Genomic DNA, 22,785 nt, shown 5'->3' with positions numbered 1-22,785 from the left:
GGAGTTAAGGAGGACATCAGCCACCACAGCAATGGGGAAGTATGAATAACAAAGTATTCATTGCAAATGGTTGTAGGTATTTAATTTGATGTAAAGTTTCAATTGTAATATATGTCATCATTTATTGCAAAAATTTTAATATTATGACAATGTTTTATTAAAACTTAATTGTTTTTTGTTAGAAGATGACTACATTTGTTATCATTCTTAATATAATTTTTTTGTGAGTAGATACTGTCTTAGTAAATAGGTTCTAAGAAATACAAAAAGTATTTTGCATCAAATGATACTACATTATTTGTATCAAAATCCAATAAATGAGAGACATATGTGCAAAAATAACTATTCACTAACACATGTCTTTTAAATGTTAGTTGGTTAGTTATTTTTTATTGACATGTTTCACACTTATTGGATTTTGATATTACTAACATGGTATCATTTGATATCAAACACCTTCTCCTAAGAAATTATCATATTAAAAGATACCTATATATTAAATAACTATTTTAAATTTAAATATATGGTTTGATAATAATTCAAAAAAAAAATTTATATCTTAAATTTTCTCACTCAAGGGGCATATGCAACTCTTATATTTTTTTGATGCGATGTGCAACTCTTATTAGTTTTTTTATAATGGTTTATTAACGATTGCCTTAAAAATATCCGTTAATGTCACCATATAACTTTTAACCTTACTAGTTCCATTTGTTAAAGCATCTCCGGCAGATTAGGCAAATTTTTGTACTGTTTGGAGAATGGATAGTGACTTTTACCTTTTAGCTACCCACTTTTTCAAATACACTTTCTAACAAATTATCTATCTCATTTAAATATTATTTATTCATTTATTATTTTTTTAATAACTACACATCTTCCAACATTTTTTTATTAAATACCTTATTATTATAATAGGAAAAAAATATTTGAAGAATGAACAGTAGCTCATCAGACTTGATGAATTACTGTTTATGAGCCAAAAAAAATTCAGAATATAGAGAGTTCATTGAAGAATAAATAGTAGCCTATTTTGTGGATTTATTCTCTAAAGTAGAGAGCATTTGGTGTTTAGTTTTCTTGTTGGAGATACTCTTACTTGTTAGTTAACGATTGGGTTCATTTCCGGCTCTAGTAACCGCAGTTAATTTGAGAAAGAAAAGGGTAAAAGGATTGTGGGGGAAGGCAAAACGACGACGGTTCACATCGTAGTTGTAAATTTCGAAACGCAATCTCAGATACATCAGCGTGCCAGGGTTCCGTACAAGAGAAACCTCAACCGTGCGATTGTACATAATCTTTAGATCGTGATTATCCTGAATGCTCAGAAAAAAAAAAAAAATAACAAAAGCAAAAAAAAAAAAACAGTAGTAAAAAGAAAAAGAGAAAGACAATTCTCTCTCTCAAGAGAAACAAAAAGAAAAGAAAAGGAAAAAAAAAAAAAAAAAAAAAAAGCAAAACAATTTTACTGATTTTGATTTTCGGATCTGTGAAGGGTTTTTGCTCACCGGACCTCACCTCGACCCAAAACTCTAAACCAAAGGTTTCTCTCTCTCTCTCTCTCTGTGTGTTTGTTTTTCTATTTTCTTTGTTTAAGTTTTGTTTGGGGAGAAAGTAGTGTTTTACACGCTTTGATTTTTTTTTTTCTTCGTAGAAGATCGGAGTGAAAAGTGAAAGAGTGGTTCTTCGGTTGAGTTAAGCAGGTCAGTTTTCCGATTGTGCTTTCTCTGTTTGGTTGCTGAGAAAGAAACAAATAAGAAGGATTGTTGTTTTTCCTTTTTGACGTAAGAAATAAGAATGAGCTGCATACAGCTGTTTGGTTCAGTTTACCTTAGTCTCTGGGCTCTCGCTTTTATTATTTTTTGTTTTTGTTTGGACTTTGGGGAGGAAGAAGCAAAAAAAATTCAAACTTTCACGCTCTCATATATATTTTCACTGTTTTTTTTTTTTTTTGGTTTAATAATCTCTCTTTCTTTTCTCTCTGAGTTTAAATTTTTCTTGGTAACCAAACATGGGTTTGAGAGAGATTTGTGTTTGTTGGAGTCATTTCTGCCACTTATGGTAATGGGTTTTTTAAAGGTTCGTTTTTGTTACCATTTTCTTCGTGGGTTTCACAGAGAGAGAGAGAGAGAGAGAGAGAGAGAGAGAGAGAGAGAGAGAGAAATGCCGCACAAGTGTGTAATAAACCCAAGCTAGGTATTCAAAGTGTGTGCTAACTTGCCAATTTCTCTTGAAATTGGAGCTGTAGTTTGAGATAACTCCCCCAAGTGCCAAAATGTTATTTTAATATTTTGTTGGTTTTTTTTATCCCGTATTCTATGGGTTTGATTAACATGCATTTCAATATTCAGATTTAGTGCTGTTTGAATATATGTTGATGTTTTGATTCAATTTTTATTGCTTGGATATTTGATGGGACTTATCATTTCATGAGTGCTTGGACTGATACTTGCAATGGATGTTTTGGTTTTAGGTCATACACGGATCTTCAGCCCTTCTATGATGATATAGGTAACAAAATAAAATCATGGCCTCCAAAGGTCCAAGGTGTAAGCTTGATCACGAGTCAAGAGCTAAGCGTCAAAAGGTTGGTTTGTTGGATATTTTTTTTGTAGATTATCTTGTACTTTTTTGGGGGCATAAATCAATTGCTGTATTTGTTACATTTTTTTTTTTTTTCATATTGGTGGTTCTAATTTTAATAAGTCATGCAATGTGATTTTGGCATTACCATTTTTGACTTTTTTGGTGCCCTTACAACTTCTTGAAACCTACAGATATGCATTGTTTGATCACACATTCCTACATTGTGCAACTTATGAGTGATTTAAAAAAAAATTTTTTTTGAACTGTATACTGTTTTTTGTTGGAAGTTGTACCTTTTTTTGAATAAATGATGGATGTACACTTCAAATCTAAAACTGCAGGTATTTACATGGCCATAACTAGTACGAGCACATTGTATTTAATTAATCAGACTTAGTGTACATAGCTTCCTCTCTCCCCCCCCCCCCCCCCCCCCCCCACCAAACAAAACATCCCGATAAGTCAACCTTGGTGCAAAAGCTTCATGTTTGTTCTGAATTCAAGGTGCATGTGGAGCCTGGAGCCTAGGTAAACTTAATTAAGCAGTTCAAGGTAACCAAAAAAAAAAAAAAAAAAAAAGTTGATCCAGAAAAGGAAAGTTTAATAAAGTGGATATGCTTAAAAAAAGAAGGAAAAACTATTTCACTGGTTGAAAAAAAAATCAGTTGTCATGCTAAAAAGCAAATAAAAAAGTGATGAAATCTGTTTCCTTGAAAAGACATATAAAAATATGTGGGCTTGAAGGGTGAAATTGAAAGTTCACCCACATATTATAGTTTTGTATATTTTGCTTGCCTGTTGCATTTTTGAAACTCTAGAGAGAAAAAATGAGATAACATCGAAGAGGAAAGGATGCCCAAGCTAAAATACATACCAGACATTTTTACTACCATTAATACACAATAGAATCTTTAAGAATATAAACAATGTAAACATCTCAATTTCTCCCCTTGTCACCTCTCTGTACTTAAACCAAATATATGGAAATCTCCTTCACAACTCAAAGCCTGTCACTGTTACCTAACTATTTCAATTCTTGAAATTGGAAACACATCTAAGCTATAGTTGCAATTCTTGCATCCAAATTCAGGATGGGGGAAAAATATAGTTGAATTAATTTTTCAAGGTGGAAAAAATTTGGGATAACATTTAAAGAAAGGAGAGGGTAATGCGTGTGGGATATAAAGAATATGGAACATGAAGATATATTTTCTTTTTTCCCTTGGATTTCTCTTCACTTGAATGTAGTTGACATTAAAATGCAACATTCTGCTAAATAGGCTACATTTACTGAGATTGGCAACAATATCTAAGTTTTAGGCAAATCCTATAGGATCCAAATTGGATAAGAAATTAGTAGTCTTCTGCTTTGTTATTGCTTATACAAATAGGCAATAGCTGTGTAGCTATCAGAATGTCACCTTGCTTACAAAGTTATTTTGTGTCCCTTCTTATCTCAAGTTTTTTATAGCAAGAGTTTCCTTCTTATTTCATACTCCTTTGTGATGATAACATTCTTGGTACTGAGAACTGTCAGTGATTTCAATTTTTTGCTTTGATTTTTGTTTTCCAATTATTGACACTAATTATTCTTCATGGTTATCTCAGGCACTTGAAGCTCCCAAAGAACCTCGACGCCCTAAAACCCATTGGGATCATGTTTTAGAAGAGATGGTTTGGCTGTCCAAGGTAATAGACTAGCGAATTGTAGATCTGACCTTATATGATGTAGCAAACAATTTAGCTATACTCATTTGATTCATATTATCATGCTATATTCATTTTCTTTTGATCAGGGTTAGTTAATTTGATTAAATATTTGGTTCATTTTCTTCCACTGCTCATTAAACTAGTTGTTAGCAGGACTTCGAATCTGAGAGGAAATGGAAATTGGCACAAGCAAGGAAGGTCGCTTTAAGAGCGAGCAAGGGCATGTTAGATCAGGCTACAAAGGGAGAAAAGAAAATGAGGGTTGTGTTTTTTTGCTTCCTCAAATTAATGTATCTTTTCTGTGTTACTAGTAGTAGACATAATTATTCCAAGTTGCACAAAACAGAGTGATGTATTGCTTATGGGTATATTACAATAAACTAAAACTATGAACAGGAAGAGGAGCAGCGGTTGAGAAAAGTTGCACTTAATATTTCAAAGGATGTGAAGAAATTCTGGATGAAAATAGAAAAGCTGGCAAGTTCATCTATGATATTATCCTTCAAAACTTGTTTCATTCCTCTGTGATTTCTTCTAAGCCTCTTTTAGGTCCATAATTTCAAAACTAATATTGTAAATTCAGGTGCTTTACAAGCATCAGATGGAGCTTGATGAGAAAAAGAAAAAGGCACTTGATAAGCAACTTGAGTTTCTTTTGGGGCAAACTGAGAGGTAGAAATCTCCTCCCCCCGCTCCCTTAGGGTTTATCAATCTGTATTGAAGACTTTGTTGTGCATTGGATACCAGTTCTGAAAGGTTATTACTATGCATCCACATTAAAGTGAAATGGCATATTCTTGTGTTGTATATTTTCAGGTACTCAACAATGCTAGCAGAAAATCTTGTGGATACTCATAAACCAGTGCAAAACCCTGCTACACCAGATCGAATGACTATTAAATGCAAAGAAGTGGATGAAATTGATGTTGATGAGTCACCAGAATTTAATTTTGGTAAGCAGAAATTTATGTTTCCTTGGTATTTTACCTGATAACCTCAAAGGGATGACCTAATTTTTATTACATAAATTGTTTTAACACATTTCTGACAGAATCTCAGTCGAATATTGCGGATATGGATGATGATTATGATATACGATCTGAAGATGAGTCAGTATGTTTTATAATCCCTTCATATCATATGTAGAGTGATTTTTGAATTTTTTGAGTTTGTTGCCATTTATATGGTAGTATATGACTCGCATTCAAATTAATGTTTGAAAACCTTATTCCTTTGTCACATGTTACACTTGTTGCTTTCAAAAATCCCAAAAATAACTGGACCAGCTTTATATCATTTATAAAAAAAAAAAAAAAAATGGCAGTGTTGCAGATTATTGAGTTATATTTGGTGGTCAATCTCAGTTGGAAGTAGCTGAAGCCTTTTCTTATCCACATTTTTTATACTTAATTTTGAAATTATACGTGGGAATGGATAAAGCAAGTTGGCTACAGAAGACTATGGCATTGATGTGTACATGCTTTTGTCTTCCTAGTGAAGCAAAATTTTAAGTTGCTCTTCTGCCTAATTGATACTTTTGTATGATAATCTTCAGCCTGCCTTGGAAGATAGTGGACAATATAGGATTGAAAGGTATTGCGGATCAATGTAGTTCAGTTGTCATTCTCATGGTCCATGTATCTGCCTGTTTAATGATGAAACCTTGGGGGGGGGGGGGGGGGATATATGCGCAATATAAATGAAGCCTTGATAAATGCCTCAGTTTCCTTGGATGTTAGAGTACTCCTTTGAGGTGGGCTTGGGACTAACGCCTATAAGCATCGTTCATTCATCACCTTCATTCCCTTACTTAGCAAAAGCTAAAAAGAAACCTCGAAGAAAATAAAATGATAGGATCTTTGACCTCAATCAGGGGGACAAGATGGCATATGACCTTTTTTTTGCTGAAAATTATAACTTATAGTTGCACCATCAGATTTCATTGGCCCGTAATACTTCAAATTATCAGTTTGACATGTTATCTGAATTTTCAATTTTGTATAGTCCCAAATATGTAACTTTGGTTGCACACAAGTTGGTATTGTAGCCTTCTTCTCCATCATATTGTTGATGATTGGATACATTAGCACTTATGCAACTTTCATGGTTTTCTTGGATTTGTATTATGATTTCCAATGATTCCAATGTTTTCTTCTTTTTAGGTACTTCAGTTTTGTGTGCTTATATTTGTTTACCTACACAATGCTGCTCTTGTAGGAAGATGATGAACACACACTTGAGGAAGATGAGGCCCTTATAACTGAAGAAGAAAGGCAAGAAGAATTGACAGCTTTGCAAAATGAAGTAGATCTTCCACTAGAGGAGCTGCTCAGACGTTATACCAAGGAGGAAGGTGACTTATCAGCATGATTAATGCTTAGCTTGGTTTATAATACTCAAAATTTTTTTTATAATGATTTTCGGCCCGTCTCGAAGCACGGACCAAGGAGTCTGACATGTGTGTGAGTCAATGGGCTAGTGAACTGCAAGGAAGCTAACTGGCGGGATCCCCCAAAATTACTTGTTTGTTTCTTGAATTTTTGAGTGCACAAATTTCTTCAGCTTTTTTACTTATCTTATACAAACTTAGCTAGCCATAATCCACATGCGGGGGTTCTCCAATTCTTTTAAAAAACAAAATTTCTAGTCCCCTAATAAAATCCAATATCAAACAGAATTTAAATGTTAAAACATATTTGTATTTATTATATAAGGACAGGTGAAATTAGAATATAATAATGATATTTTTCCTTTCTCTGATTTTCACATAGCAAACAAGAGAAGGAGACATTTACTCCTTTTCTGCTCTCCTTCCCTGCCAATATCCAAACACATAAAAGGAAAAGAATTTCCTTTCCATTTCCCCCTTCTCTCTCTTCCATTGTACTCTTCTTTCTCTTCCCTTCTCCCCAGTGCAGCCATACATAAAGTAAATGTTTTGTTTTTCATAAAAGTCTGTTGGATTTCGTAATAGAGGGAGCACAAGTTTGAAGAAGGCCCACCTTCTTCCATGCAAAAGCAAATCAGGAAGTATCTAGCTTGCCTTCCTCCATCCTCCGTCTTCCCTCCTGTCCCTCCTAGGCCCTTTATAATGCCTTAATGTGTAAAGCTAGACTTCTGGTGGGCACTTATAAGATGGCAAGAGTTTTCAGAGGTCCTTCCTCAGGCTCCGGTGGCTATTCTTTTGGGTTTTGTCAAAACCCCAAAAATTTAGTGGTAAAAATTGTGCATGTGCGTGTGCGTGCACACCCACACACTCACACATATATATGTATATATGTAATACTAGTGATGTGGTAAAATTAGTGTTAAAATCTCTCATATTGGCTAAGTGGATGCCTTCCATTTTGTATTTAGTATGATTGGATTTTGATTTTGATCAATACGAGTACATTCAGTTAGCAGAGAAAGCAGTCCAGAAAAGGGTGAAGATGGGGCTGAACCACCTAGCAGAGAAAGTACTCCAGAAACGGATGAAGATGGGGTTGAACCATCCATTGTGGGGGATGATCATGGCAAGGGTAATAAGCAATTGATTTACTGTGTTATCTTCTGAAATTTGTGATTGTCTCTAACGTGGAGGGGAATTACATGTTTTGCAGGCAAAGTAAATGATCTTTCAACTGTCAATGAGATTGACACAAGCTATTCAGTAACTTCAGTTGTAGCCACTGGTCGTCGCTGTGTAAGTTGTATGTGTTTGTGGTTGTGATTGGTAAATTGTGGAGCAAGATAAGACCTCAGCTTAATACTTATTTTCTAACTATAGGGTGGAAGTAATGGTGACGTATCTGTTTTGGAAAACCATGTATTAGATATTGAGATGTGTCAAGCTAGTGATCTGTCAAAAGATGCTGGGAAGTCTTCAAAAGATGCTGGGAAGTCTGCCAAAGATCATATGCTATATGATTTTAGTGATGAACAGGTAGACTACAAGTTCTTTTTAGTTTCTTGTTAAATTAGAAGGCATATTTGCAAAAAGGTTTCATGGGGTATTTTTGTTTAGACTTTGAAGTTTATACAGGATTCAGTTGAATTTGAACTTTTAGCTCTGATTAATGTAACGAAGTTACAGTGTGTGAGCTTGCTAACTGCAATTGTTTATGTTGTATGTATCATTTATAGCAAATTTTAGATTTGTTACACCATATAGTTGAAAATCATTTATTTTGATTCATGTGCATGTTTGTATTGAATTGTATTTCACATTAAATCATATTCACATATTTTGTAAACGTAGACTTACAGAAGTATGTGTTTTTTACCACATTAATTGTGATACAACTTGTGTGTGTTAAAACTTTCATGCATATGATGAAAAGGAAACAAAGAGATGTGCTACAAGTAACTTATCTAAACTAAGATGCATGGGTATGGGTACGGGTACGGGCATAGGTACAGGGATACATCATTTCTTGAAAAACCTAGGGTACAATACGTCGGGGATATGTGTATTAATTACTTATTAAATATTTTTTTTATATTTGTTACATATTGTTAAGCATAATTTTTTCATATATTGTCAAACATATATCAATTTAAGAGAAAAAATGGATAATAAAGTGAATCCATGGCCATTAAATAATGTTTAGAACACAAACCAAGATCCAAAAGAGTAAGCAAAAGATAACTACATAAGTGTTCAACATCACAACCAATATTTAAAAAATATAATTAAAAATTCTTACAAGTTTGGGCTATCTTACACTATCGGGGTTGGGTTATAACGGTATCCAAGCTGTATCATAGGCTTATCCAGTATGCACACTTTTTGTAAAAAAAGAAAGAAAGAAAAAGAGATTGGGTACGTATCTTAGAGGTATCTGGTATGATACCAGTATGATATGTATCGGATATGGGTACATGAGCAAAAATGGAGTATCCGTGCATCCTGGTATCTGAACAGGTTATCACTTAGCCAGAAAAAAATTATCCTTTTTTTATAATTTCTTTTTAATGTTGATAAGTAACAATCTTATTGATGAAAAACAAAGAATTTATCTAAACAAGCTATCACAGGAAGAGTTATTTAAACAGGCTATCACCACCATGGAGAAAGTGGTTTCATGATGCAGCTTACTATTTTATTGAATTAAATGGAAGGGCTAATGAAAAAAATTGACTTGACCACTTAATAATGAGAAATTTGGACCTATTAGTGCCTGTGAAGGCTAGTCATTGTTAGTTCTTTCTTTCTATCTGCTTTCCTTGCTTTATCATATTGTGATGCGAATAAACTCAATTTGCGAAAATTTTATTCTTTCTTTGTTTCGATGGAAAATGTTTTTATGTCAAAGGACTCATTTTCTTGTGCTTAGTGGTGACATTGAAAAAAAGCCCGATAACATTTTATGTTGCTTGACTCGCATGGAAAATCATTAATATTTCTTGTAGTTTCAAATGATTATATGTATAGGAAACTTCCATTCATGTGAATAGACCATATATTGGAAAAGTTTTTTATTTTTTGGGCCAGTTGGAGCCTCAAATGTGAAGACAAATTCCAAATTTGAAATCTATGCAAAAAATTAGGTGGGAAGGTGACTGGTTTTAGGAAAAAAAGGTCATTTGGAAAAAAGCCAATGATTGGTCAACAGTTAATCTTGTGGAGGAGGGGGCAAAGAGAGAGAAGTTAGCATTGGACTTTTATGTGTTATGGTGTTGGCAAGGCAGCTTTGGTCGTCATCGAAATGGTTATATTTGGTCCATCATTCCTCATTGCTTATTGTGGTGTCTTTGGAGGGAGAGGAATAGTAGATGTTTTGAAGATACTGAGAAATCTATTCCTGACCTCAAGCTTCTCTTTTTTAGAACTTTAAGGGATTGGTTGTTTGCTTTGCAAGATAAATCTTTCCCCTCTTTTATTGATTTCCTAGACTCTTGTAATTTTTGTATTTGATTTCTTTTCCCTTGTACACTCCCTGTGCACTAGGGTGTCCCCTTTTTTATCAATATATCTTTTACTTATCAAAAAAAAAAAAAAGAAGTGATTTGGAGTTTATTTGTAATGGTCTGTTGAGTATGTGACATTTTGGAAAATATTTTATGTTCTATTTGGCTTGTTTTCTGTTGATCACATAAACCATTTTTTCATTAACTTGTGCTTTTACCAAACCAAACGCCAAAAAATGGAAAAAAATATCCACTACAACAAATAGAGTGTTACTTCCATATATTTTGTTTTTTGAATCTATTCATCCATCTTTTTTAATAATCCAATGGTTCCATAGATTTGTTCTTTTATGTTATTTTGGATTAATATAAATCCAAGTGCAACTGTCTTTTGACTCCTATGTTACTTTGTTTTATGTTCCATGCTTTCTGTTTTATTTTTTAATATTAGTATTGTAGAAACGTGGTACAGAGTATTAGTTGTTTTACTGAACTTTATCTCAAATTATGTAGGAAGATGGTGACTTTGTTCTTGCTGCTGGCGAAGAGAAGGTATTTAATAAAGAAAAGCATAACTCTATTGATCAACTTCTTTTTTTGGGTCTCTATTTCTGGTGTCATATATTTTACAGGAGGAATGCACCTTTTATTAGTGATATCAGGAAATTCCCCTTTCTTTCTTTGAAATCTGAGTCACGAATTTGACTGCAAATAAGTTGCTGGTACAAATGCTTGATGTCAGAAATGCTTTGGAGAATTATCTGTGCTCAGTAGTATTATTATTTTGAAGTTCTCTTAATTGAATAGTCTGCTTTATTCACTATCCTGTGATTTTTTGTCCCTGTTGACAGGATTAGAATCTCTGTAAACTAGTTCTTGTGGTATACCATTTGTATTTTTTTTTTTTAAACTAAAGTGTTCAAATTTAGATAAAATGACATTAAGAAAGTTATGGGGTTTTGCTTCATTTGACTATTGTTGAATAAGTAGAATTCAGATTTTGTTCCTTTAATAAGGGAAGTTTTTGATGCTGTGAGGAACAGATGAGGGTAGGAGAGAGACTGTGACCAATTATTCATAAATTCTAAAATACTTGATGGTCATGGTTTCAATAAGTATGCATGGTGCAAACTACGTTTGATTGTCCCAAGTCTATTGTCTGAAAGCAACCTTAAGCTAAAGAGTAGGTGCTAGCCTGCAGCTTGCTTGGTCTTCCCAACTCATACTCTCCATTCTCTGTTGCCCCTCTTTAACCCTGTTGAATATGGGAACCAATCAAAAAGAGTCAAATACAACCACAAGGAGGCCAGTTGGTACCTTTAAGGGATAGTCTCCTGAAACTTATTTTTCAAGTGATATTTTGAATTGAACATGGTTAGATATTACATTTAAATTTTGTGAAGTGACCGGATTTTTGGTCTGAGAATTTCCTATTTTAGGCATCTCTTTTGAGTTCTTATTTTTTTTATAATTACTTCTGTATGATGCATTTTGTACGTCTTCTGTTTGTGAGAGCTCAAGCTATAAGCACAAGAGTAATTATTTCAATAAAACTTCTTATACTACTATTCAGCCCTCTTCCTGGGTTCAGTAAAGATCCTGAATTTTATTTAACTTCTTATACTTACTGATTTCTGTTTTTTATGCATTATACAGTGGTCTATAAAGCAAGGGTGTCATGATTTTTATTTTATTTAATTTTATCTTATTTTATAATATATATATATATATATATATATATATGTTTCTTATTTATGTGCCATTGATCTTAGCACACTACTACATTCACTAAGCACATTGTTGCTTCAAGTACCTGGTTTATATATCAATAGATGAAGCATTGAAAGTAGATTCATGTGGCTAATGTGAATTATTTCTCTTAGTTACAGTCTTGCAGTCTTTGAACTAATGTAGAAGAAAACATAATGGGTAGTCCTACATGTTTTTTTAATAGGTAATAATGAATTTTATTACAAGGAGGAGAACTCAAAAATGAGAGTCTCCTAAAGTATTACAATTTTAGGTTTATGAGATCCATGAAATCAATTGAAGAATTACATGATACCCTGCCAATGATAGTACATTATTCAAAATGCAGAAAAGTAGATTAGACTGAATAACTGATTTCTCAACTCATTCAAAGGTTTTAGCCAAAAAAAAAAACTCCTTCAAAGGTGCGCTTGTTCCTCTTTCTCCAAAAGGTCCACATTACACAATGAGGCATCACATTCCAAATCTGACTTTTAGTATGCTAGCCATACTTTTTTTTTAATAAAAAAAGTATGCCAGCCATACAACCCTTTACCAGCATAAACATCTAGCACCTTCTCTGGCATCACCCAATGAGCCCCAAATGCAGAGAAAACAAAGGATACAACCTGTAGGCAAATCAAACAATGTAGCAACAAATGATCCATAAATTTACTACTTCACTTGTTTTTTTCTTTGATAAATAAATTCTTTCTTTGCTTAAGTAAAGGGCCCAACCAAGTTTGAACAGATGAATTACTACTACACTTACACATATCCCACCGATTAACCATGACCACATTCTATTTAATAAGATTATTTACTGTCAAAATTTTGCCCAATGTAGTACACACATGCACATACACACAAATGCTTTTTGAAAGGAAGTTGCTTCTACCTGTGTCTCCGTTTCTCATGGACTTCTCAACCATCAAAATGAATACTAAAACACAATAAATTCTTTAGGCAATTAACAATCTCCAATTCCCAATCATTGAAAGCCTGTATGAACTTTAGATTCTGATAATGCAGTCCATCTGCCCTCTTGTATTGAATAGAAACAATACAGACATCTCTTTTGTTGCAGTCAAATAGAGGTCAGGATACAAGTCCTTTGGAGCATGTGTTGCACACTAAACATCATACCAAAACCCAATTTTTCTACCAACCCCCACAATGAAAGAAATTTTGGCAGCGAAGTTTTTTTCAATCTGCTACACCTTTGCACAAACTGCACCTGTTAGGCCTTGTTACGACTTTAGTGGATCAGCCACCCCACTCTTCCCCATGTTTACCATGAGTTAAGCAGTGTCCCAACAAAGCTTGGTTGAAGGTAGTCAACTTCCTCACTCCCAACCAGCGAATTTTATGGGGGTGGGCACACCAAGTTCCAATTAACCAAATGGAATTTGAACTCTCAGTCCTACATTTTGAATGTCTCTAGTTGCCAATCTTTTCATTGTTGTTTTTATCCAGGATTTTTGCATGGTTTATTAGAATTTAGATGTGGATATGAAGAATGATTTGCTTCCACAAAAACATGTAAGAAACATTCACAGCTTGAGTTTTTTAGCCACTTAATACTGTCTTGATGGTGATGTAAGTTGTAGTAGTTTTATTGTTGCCAAATCATGGAGAAGATTTTTTTTTCTTATTTCAAGTAAGGTTACTGGTCATGTAATTTGGGGTTGCGCTTACTTTAGTTAGAATAAGTTTCAGATTGACTGAATGATTGAGGGTGACATATAATTAATTTACACTAATGATTTCCAATGGCCATGCCTACTTCTAAATTGATTAAATGTCCAGGATGATGAGGCAACCTTGTCAGAGGAGGAGGAACTGGCAAAAGAAGATTCAATCCACCCCATGGATGAGGTAAAGAGCAAATGAAGCTATTATTTTTCTGTACTTCGAATATCCTAGGTCAAAATTTTCAAGGTTCTTTTCTTCTTGATCCTTAATATTTTTGTCCAACTAGTTGATTGTTGTTGTTGTTTTGGGTTTTTTCTCGTATTTGTACCTTCTTAATGAAGCTATTTATTTTGCAGATTGCATTACTGCAGAAGGAGAGTGAAATACCTGTAGAAGAATTGCTTGCAAGGTATAAAAAGGTAGGTAAAATGTCTGCTTCAGCTTGTCTCATGGGCGGTTTGCATCATGTTTTGATGTTTGTTTTTTATCAACATCTGTTTATTAGGGCTTCAATGACGATGAAGTTACAGACGATGAATCCGACTATGCGTCTGCTTTATCAGACAATCTCATGGATTCTCCAGCCCATGAAGGCATTCAGCTTACACAGCAAGCTACTTCTATGGACAAAGATGTTGAAACTGGTGAATGCCAGTCAGTTGCATATTCTCTGGCAGAAGTACAGCAAGCAGGATCCCATGAAAAAACAGAGGAGGAGAGGGAAAGTGAGAATAGAATTGCTGATGCAGCAGCGGCTGCAAGATCAGCACAGCCAACGGGAAACACCTTCTCCACAACCAATGTGCGTACTAAGTTCCCATTTCTTGTGAAGCATCCTCTTCGTGAGTATCAACATATCGGCTTGGATTGGCTTGTTACAATGTATGAGAAAAGACTCAATGGGATTCTAGCTGACGAAATGGGGCTTGGAAAGACGATTATGACAATCGCTCTGCTTGCACACCTGGCGTGTGAAAAGGGAATATGGGGTCCTCATCTCATTGTTGTCCCCACAAGTGTCATGCTTAATTGGGAGACTGAGTTTCTGAAATGGTGTCCTGCTTTTAAAATTTTAACATATTTTGGAAGTGCAAAAGAGCGCAAATATAAGAGGCAGGGCTGGTTGAAACCTAACTCGTTTCATGTGTGCATAACAACTTACAGATTGGTTATTCAAGATTCAAAAGTTTTCAAGCGCAAGAAGTGGAAATACTTGATTTTGGATGAAGCTCATCTGATTAAAAATTGGAAGTCACAAAGATGGCAGACTCTTTTGAACTTCAATTCAAAACGGCGTATATTATTAACTGGGACACCGTTGCAGAATGATCTCATGGAACTTTGGTCTCTAATGCATTTTTTGATGCCCCATATCTTTCAATCTCATCAGGAGTTCAAGGACTGGTTCAGTAATCCAATATCAGGAATGGTTGAGGGACAAGAGAAAGTAAATAAAGAAGTTGTGGATCGTCTTCATAATGTTCTCCGTCCATTCATACTCCGTCGCTTGAAGCGAGATGTGGAGAAGCAGCTCCCTATGAAACACGAACATGTCATTTACTGTAGACTGTCAAAGAGGCAGCGTAACTTGTATGAAGACTTCATTGCGAGCTCGGAAACACAAGCTACTCTTGCAAGTGCCAACTTTTTTGGGATGATTAGTGTTATCATGCAACTTCGCAAAGTTTGCAATCATCCAGACTTATTTGAGGGTCGTCCAATTGTTAGTTCATTTGATATGAGTGGTCTTGACATCCAATTGAGTACCTCTGTTTGTTCAATGCCTTCTCCATGCCCATTTTATAATGTAGACCTTAAGGGTTTGGGATTTTTATTTACTCATCTTGACTTTAACTTGAATTCTTGGGAGAGTGATGAAGTGAAAGCCATTGCTACCCCCTCAAGTTTAATCAAGGAGTGCACTGACTTGTGTAACCTAGAAGAAATCGGACCTGGATATAGACATCGAAAAAGGTTGCATGGAACTAATATTTTTGAAGACATCCGTAAGGCAATCATAGAGGAGAGACTAAGAGAAGCAAAGGAACGGGCGTCAGCTATTGCATGGTGGAATTCCTTGAGGTGTGAGAAAAAACCCATGTTCTCTACAACACTAAGGGAAATTTTGACAGTGAAGCATCCTGTTTATGATATTCATCTTCAGAAGGCCAACCCTTTGTCCTACATGTACTCCTCGAAGCTTGCTGACATTGTCCTCTCACCAGTGGAGCGATTCCAGAGAATGTTGGACCTTGTTGAAAGTTTCATGTTTGCAATACCTGCTGCACGGGCCCCACCACCTGTTTGCTGGTGCAGTAAATCTGTGACTTCTGTGTTTCTGCACCCAACTTATAAGCAGAAATGTTCTGAAATGTTGTCACCCCTTCTATCACCTATCAGACCTGCAATTGTCCGGAGGCAAGTATATTTCCCAGACAGGCGACTTATACAGTTCGACTGTGGGAAATTGCAGGAGCTTGCAATATTGCTCAGGAAATTAAAATCAGAAGGTCATCGAGCGTTAATATTCACCCAGATGACAAAGATGCTTGATCTCTTGGAGGCTTTCATTAATTTGTATGGTTATACTTACATGCGTTTAGATGGATCAACTCAGCCAGAGGAAAGGCAGACCTTAATGCAACGCTTTAACACAAATCCAAAGTTTTTTCTCTTCATCTTGTCAACTCGGAGTGGGGGTGTTGGTATCAACCTAGTTGGGGCAGATACAGTTATCTTTTATGATAGTGACTGGAATCCTGCTATGGATCAGCAAGCTCAGGATCGATGCCACCGGATAGGACAGACACGTGAAGTTCATATTTATCGGCTAATCAGTGAGAGCACCATTGAAGAGAATATTTTAAAGAAAGCTAATCAGAAGCGTGCCCTTGATGATCTAGTTATACAGAGTGGAGGCTACAACACAGAATTCTTCAAAAAGCTTGATCCCATGGAACTGTTCTCAGGTCATAGAGCACTTCCAATCAAGAATTTGCAGAAGGAAAAGATTAACAACAATGGAAATGAGGTTTCTGTGTCGAATGCAGATGTGGAGGCTGCTTTGAAATTTGCAGAAGATGAAGCAGACTACATGGCATTAAAGAAACTTGAACAGGAAGAAGCTGTGGAGAACCAAGAGTTTACAGAAGAAGCCATTGGGAGGATGGAAGAGGATGAGTATGTAAATGAGGACGATCTGAAGGTTGATGAGCCTGTAGATCAGGGTGGCTGGATCACAACTGCAAATAAAGAAACTCGGGTGATTTTGGCTGGGAATAATCCTAATGAAGAGAGAGCTCCAGCTATTGCCAGCAAAGAAGATGATGTTGACATGCTGGCTGATGTCAAACAAATGGCTGCAGCAGCAGCTGCTGCTGGACAAGAAATCTCATCCTTTGAGAATCAGCTACGTCCAATAGATCGATATGCAATTCGTTTTCTGGAATTGTGGGATCCCATTATAGACAAGGCAGCAGTGGAATCTCAAGCTAGGTTTGAGGAGACAGAATGGGAACTGGACCGCATCGAGAGGTATAAGGAGGAAATGGAAGCTGAGATTGACGAAGATGAGGAACCCCTTGTATATGAGAGTAAGTTCCTTTTGACATCGATTTCCCCCTTTTCACTGGCTCCAGGTGACTTTTGTTAGGCCCTTCATATGATTGAATTTTGGGGTTAATTTTAAAATAACTCCACTTCATGAGACATGCCATCCAACAACAAGAATTCTAAGAAGAAATAGAGTGCATATCTTGCTTCTCTCTCTCTCTTCTCCCCCCCCCCCCCCCCCTTCAAAAAAAAAAAAAAGAAAAAGAAAAAGAAAGGAAAAACCAGATACCATGTGTAAGTACAGAGTAAACATTGATTTTTTTGGGAGAAACAAGTAGACATTGTGTCTCTCCTCTCCCCGCCCAAAAAAAGAAAAGAAAAAGAAAGACACAACTAGACACCATGTATAAGTACGGAGTAAACTTTGATTTAATTTTTTTGGGAAAAACAAGTAGACATTGATTTGGCCATCTGTTGTATTGAACTTGCAACATTGCATGTGATATATGTTGCTTTATTAACTTTTACTTGGTGGTAAAAATATATGAACCACATCCAAAGAATTTTGTAATCAAGTAGAATCTGTTTCTCTATGATGGCATGCCATACTTATTGACTCAGTAATCACTTTCATATTTGCATAATTGTATATTGAGACTAAACTCAAGGATTGTCTCTTTGTATCAGGATGGGATGCAGATTTTGCAACTGAGGCATATCGGCAGCAAGTTGAGGCCTTAGCTCAACACCAGGTTCATGTTATAAACTCTTATGTTGATTTCAAAAAAAAAACCTCTTATGTTGCAGCCTTTTCTCTGAATGTGTTTAAGTTAAACTCTTTGCTTATATATTTTCTGTAGTTGATGGAGGAGCTGGAATGTGAAGCTAAGGAGAAGGAGGATGCAGAAGATGACAAATGTGATTCAATGAAGTAAGACAACACTCTGTTATCACCAAGAATATAGGACTGAAAAGTTATTATTATTTTTTTTAACAAAAAAGTTCCCCAAAAATTTCTAGAATAATATTGGGGCCAATAGTGGCTAAATCGGTTTTCAAAAAAAAAAAAAAAAAACTTTTTGGCTTTATAGAGTAACTTTACAATCATGGTGCGAAGTTAGCCTTCTGCTTTTATCACAACCTTGTTAAAATAATAGATTTGAAAGAGGGGGTGGGGGGACCATAAATCATAAGACATGGTGTTAAACTATCATTTCCTCAATGAAAATATTATAGGAAACTTGACTGAGCATTGATTTTCCTTAATTAGAGGTTGTGACCAATGTGGTTCAAAGTCACTCCTGGATTATTTCAAGGAATGATTATCTTCATAAGAGGGATATTGACATTGGCCTTGGTGAATGTTACACTAATAAGTCATCTGGCATGGTGACCTTAAAATATAATGCTCATTCCTTTGGTGTGAAAAAAAAACACCATTGGCCGTACACAATAAAAATGTAAACTGGAAGTATTTTTCTTAAATAGATTAGTCATTGAGCATAGTCTAGAAATTTTGTTCATTAATCCATGTACGGAGGATGTCAACAACAATGAGCTCCAGCTCAAATGGTACTTCCTCCATTAAATAGGTCGCAGGTCATGTGTATGAGACCTGTTACATGTGTAACTTTGCCAATTAAAAAGAGGGTGGCAGGGTGGGTTTTTATTTTTTGGGGGGGAGAGGGAGATGTCAGCATGGAGACCGGTGAGTGACTCGGTGTTCTCCTAGATAAATGTACAGCTTGACAGAAGTATTTGTGTCTGACATGGATAATCATCCACAGAATAAATCAGGACAGTTTGATATTTTTATATTTTGCAGTTTCCTAGATATGGATATATGAGTGGTTCTATCATGTATTGGGATTCGACATTCAGTTACAAATCTATTTCTCTTAGCAGGAATGAAAAGCAAAGTGATCCGAAACCCAAGTCTAAAAAGAAGCCAAAGAAAGCCAAGTACAAATCTCTGAAGAAAGGATCTTTAGCTTCTGAATTGAAACCTGCAAAAGAAGAGCTAGCAACAGACCGAATGTCAATAGATGATGAGAATATTTCTCATGAGGTGGTCACCTCATCCGAAAATTTTTCAAGTGTGCAGAAAAAACGTAAGAAGGCTGAAACTACACTGGATTATGAACAAGGAAAAACCTCGAAAAAGAAGTCTAAGAAACTCAAGAAGACTCCCCCTGAAATATGTCCATTAGATTTAGATTCCAACCTGTCAGGCATGCAGCATGATGAACCTATGGATCCAAAACCATGTGAAAGTGTGGTTGATGTCGAGCAAAAATCAACAAGCCGGAGCAGGATGGGAGGGAAAGTATCCATTACTACCATGCCTGTAAAGAGGGTTTTAATGATAAAACCAGAGAAATTAAAGAAGGCAAACATTTGGTCAAGAGATTGTGTTCCATCTCCTGATTCTTGGTTGCCGCAGGAAGACGCAATATTATGTGCTATGGTTCATGAATATGGCCCTCAGTGGAGCTTGGTTAGTGAAACTCTGTATGGGATGACTGCTGGTGGATTTTATCGGGGAAGATATCGCCATCCTGTCCATTGTTGTGAGAGATTTAGAGAACTCATCCAGAGATATGTCTTGGCTGCACCTGACAATCCTAGTAATGAAAAGGTCAGCAATGCAGGCTCTGGAAAGGCTCTTCTCAAAGTAACAGAGGTAAGCGTAGTAATTTTTTGATGTGTCCACAGTATATACCCCATATAATGTATGATGTTTTATTTCTGATTTGAATAAAACAAACTTAGTTATCAAAAAAACAGAACAAGCATAGTAATTTTGAGCATACTTGTGAACTCGTTTTGCACATCTGCATGCAGCATGCTGCAGTGTTAACGTCAGGTCAACTGTTGTGCAAATTAAACAAATGAATGATTCAAAAACTCTTAAGTAGGCATTTATTTTGTAAAAGATTGACTGAGGAAACCTTACTCATATTATGGCAGGATAACATACGCTTGCTTTTAGATGTTGCTGCTGAGCAGCCAGACAGAGAGTTACTCCTTCAGAAGCACTTTACTGCCCTCCTTTCTTCTGTCTGGAAGGTGAAGTCACGTGTTGACCTTACTCCAAGTCGTTCATCATCCCAAAATGGTCTCTATAGGTCTCTTACTTGGAAATCCATGCAAGAACCTCCAGAAAAGCTGAAATTTACTAATTTAGGAGAGAGTAGCAGGATGTTAAAACGTGCACTCTTAGATGTCTCTCTATCGGAAGACACAGTCTCCCCCTCCAATTTAGGGCGTGAAACGTCATCAGTTACTGAACAATTGGTGATAAATCTAGAATTCCCGAAAGAACTGGAAGACTCCATGGTTCCTTTGCCCTCTTCTATAAGTTTATCAATATCTGGGGCAGACCCTCCACCATCTGTAAGCAAGGCTAGTGGAGAAGATCATCATTTTAAAGCTTCCCAAAATGTGGCTGAGAACCGTTTCAGGTATGGTCTGATGTAACCATATAATTTTATGACTTGGAGATTTGTCAACCATATAGTTCCCTCATATGATGCAATTCATTAGAATTTCTCTTAGCAGAAAAATTTGTTGTCTTTAAACTAAAAATTTCTAATTAATTAGGTGGTTAGATTAAAAAAAAATGTTTGATTCTTATGAAGCTACTTTTCAAATTCAGCACTTTGCTGATTTGGCCTTTGACAGTGGTATAGTCCACTTGGCCTTTTCATTGTGTAGGTTGTGTTTACATTTTGATTCTTGTCGAATTGTAATTCTTTGAAGCAGCTTGCAATTCCAAACTTTCTTTTCTTTTGATTAGACATTTAACTTATAAAAAAAGGTTGTGGTTTCATTCTTTCAGGGGGTTCCTTGCATCACAGTAATGTTTTCTTTGTTTCCTTTTGGCTGTACCATTGCCCATTGTTCATTTCTATTATGTTAACTATAAAAATAGTTTTTGTTAATGTAATTGGAATGTATATAATTGATTGCTAATAGAGTTTCTGCCTTCAGGGCTGCTGCAAGAGCTTGTGTTGAAGATAGTGTGGGATGGGTATCCTCTGTATTCCCAACCAATGATGTTAGGAATAGATCAGTATCCAAGTTACCATCTTTGGGAAAGCACAAACTCTCCATCTCTGACTCAATGAAGCCTTCTAAATCAAGGTTCAAAAGAAGTTCAATGGAGCATACCGAGATGCCCCACCTTATTGCTGAGCCAGTATTGGAACCATTACCAGCAGCTGCACCGAAGGATCCTGATTTAAGCTTTGACCTGACTCAACCTATCATACCGGATGTTGGAATTGATGTTGTGGGAAGTAATTTAACTGATGGCACAGATATGGAGCATTCTATGGAAATGGAGAGTTATGAAGAAGTCCCACATTGCTATGTTCCTGACTTAATATCTGGCCTCGATGATTGTCCATTGTTGCCTGAATTCACTGACATTGGGTAGGATTGTTCCAGGAGCCTGAACCACAAGAAATCTCAGGTTTGAACCTCATAAACTCTTGGAGACCAAGGATCTCATGGTGAAGAAGTCCTTGTCGGTGAATTACCGACCATCAATTCTGGGCCATTATTACTGTGCTGTCGGGGCTTGTGGTACACTGGTAGCACTATTCTTTTCTATCAAGAGCGATTTGGTTTGTCTGCCTTGTCTACACACTGGGAAGTAATGTTTTTGCAAGGTGGATCTAAGCAGCAGCCTGTAGGGAGGATTTTAGATAGGGAATACATAATGTAACATAAAAGTTTTGTAGCTAAATGTTTATTTCTTATTGGGGTATTTGTGCAAGTCTTTTGGGGCTTCAATTGAAATGTCTGCGGGCACACTTCCTCACAAATATAGTCATTAACAAAAATGGAACGTAACGTAGCTCATTTTCTTGCGGTTGTGTTCTCTCTCTCTCTCTCTCTCATAATCAATGATGGCCATGGGCAGGGTATGGATTGGGTATACCCATACCCTACCCTATTCGAAAAGTTTGTCCGTGGATACCCGAATATCAATATCCATTAGTATTCATACTCGAATCTTACTCGAATATATTATCCATGGATATCCATATCTTATCCGAAACCCTTTATTTTTTTGAGATAGAGATAAATTTTATTAGATAAAAATTTATATGTTAGTTTGTATCTGCTTTATTTTATTAATCATTGATGAAAATGGAAATGTCTGCGGGATCATGTGATAGCTCATAAAATCATACAGATTGTGATTCTGTGTTTATAAATAAAATAAACTAAAACTGTCATTCTATACGGATTCTACATGACTTTTCCTTATACACTTCAATAGGCCTTTTCTTTTTATTGTTCTTTTTAATTTGAGGCCTAAATGAGACAAATATCATATATAACATAATAAAAGTTATGGTTATGTAAAATAGATGCTTTACAACGTCAACAATGGTGACAAAGAAGCCTTAGCTTCAAAATTTTGGAGTTACCTATGGATTCTCAAAAGATTAGTTAAGGTTGTTGGCTACATATTTTTTTCCCTTCTATTCTATTCTATTTGAAATCATACTCTTTGTTACTTTTTAAATTAACATAATAATACTACTATATCCTTTGAGATACATAGAATGGGAATTAAAAGAAGAG

The 22,785-nt window shown here is 35.6% G+C and overlaps 1 protein-coding gene across 5 annotated transcripts; it reads left to right on the top strand.

Annotated features, from left to right (window-relative positions):
* Nucleotides 1–1,381: 1,381 nt before the first annotated feature.
* On the top strand, nucleotides 1,382–22,062 carry LOC126692917 (protein PHOTOPERIOD-INDEPENDENT EARLY FLOWERING 1). Of its 5 annotated transcripts, none has more exons than XM_050388724.1 (22): nucleotides 1,382–1,543; nucleotides 1,658–1,703; nucleotides 2,474–2,587; nucleotides 4,195–4,275; nucleotides 4,450–4,557; nucleotides 4,693–4,773; nucleotides 4,880–4,968; nucleotides 5,113–5,249; nucleotides 5,348–5,409; nucleotides 6,514–6,649; nucleotides 7,695–7,817; nucleotides 7,899–7,981; nucleotides 8,066–8,221; nucleotides 10,702–10,740; nucleotides 13,747–13,815; nucleotides 13,989–14,051; nucleotides 14,138–17,225; nucleotides 17,872–17,936; nucleotides 18,045–18,115; nucleotides 19,087–19,867; nucleotides 20,155–20,648; nucleotides 21,178–22,062. In XM_050388724.1, the coding sequence occupies exons 3-22, from the start codon at nucleotides 2,528–2,530 to the stop codon at nucleotides 21,623–21,625; spliced, it is 6,234 nt and encodes a 2,077-aa protein (XP_050244681.1). In that variant the 5' UTR covers nucleotides 1,382–1,543; nucleotides 1,658–1,703; nucleotides 2,474–2,527; the 3' UTR covers nucleotides 21,626–22,062. The 5 variants fall into 5 exon arrangements, with proteins under 5 accessions (XP_050244681.1, XP_050244683.1, XP_050244680.1 ...); XM_050388726.1 differs by having other exon boundaries at nucleotides 1,655–1,703; nucleotides 19,090–19,867; XM_050388723.1 differs by having other exon boundaries at nucleotides 1,655–1,703.
* The last annotated feature ends 723 nt before the right edge of the window (nucleotides 22,063–22,785 follow it).

The sequence above is a fragment of the Quercus robur genome, chromosome 7, assembly GCF_932294415.1.
Source record: "Quercus robur chromosome 7, dhQueRobu3.1, whole genome shotgun sequence".
Lineage (NCBI taxonomy): Eukaryota > Viridiplantae > Streptophyta > Magnoliopsida > Fagales > Fagaceae > Quercus > Quercus robur.
This window is presented reverse-complemented; position numbering and strand designations above follow the sequence as displayed.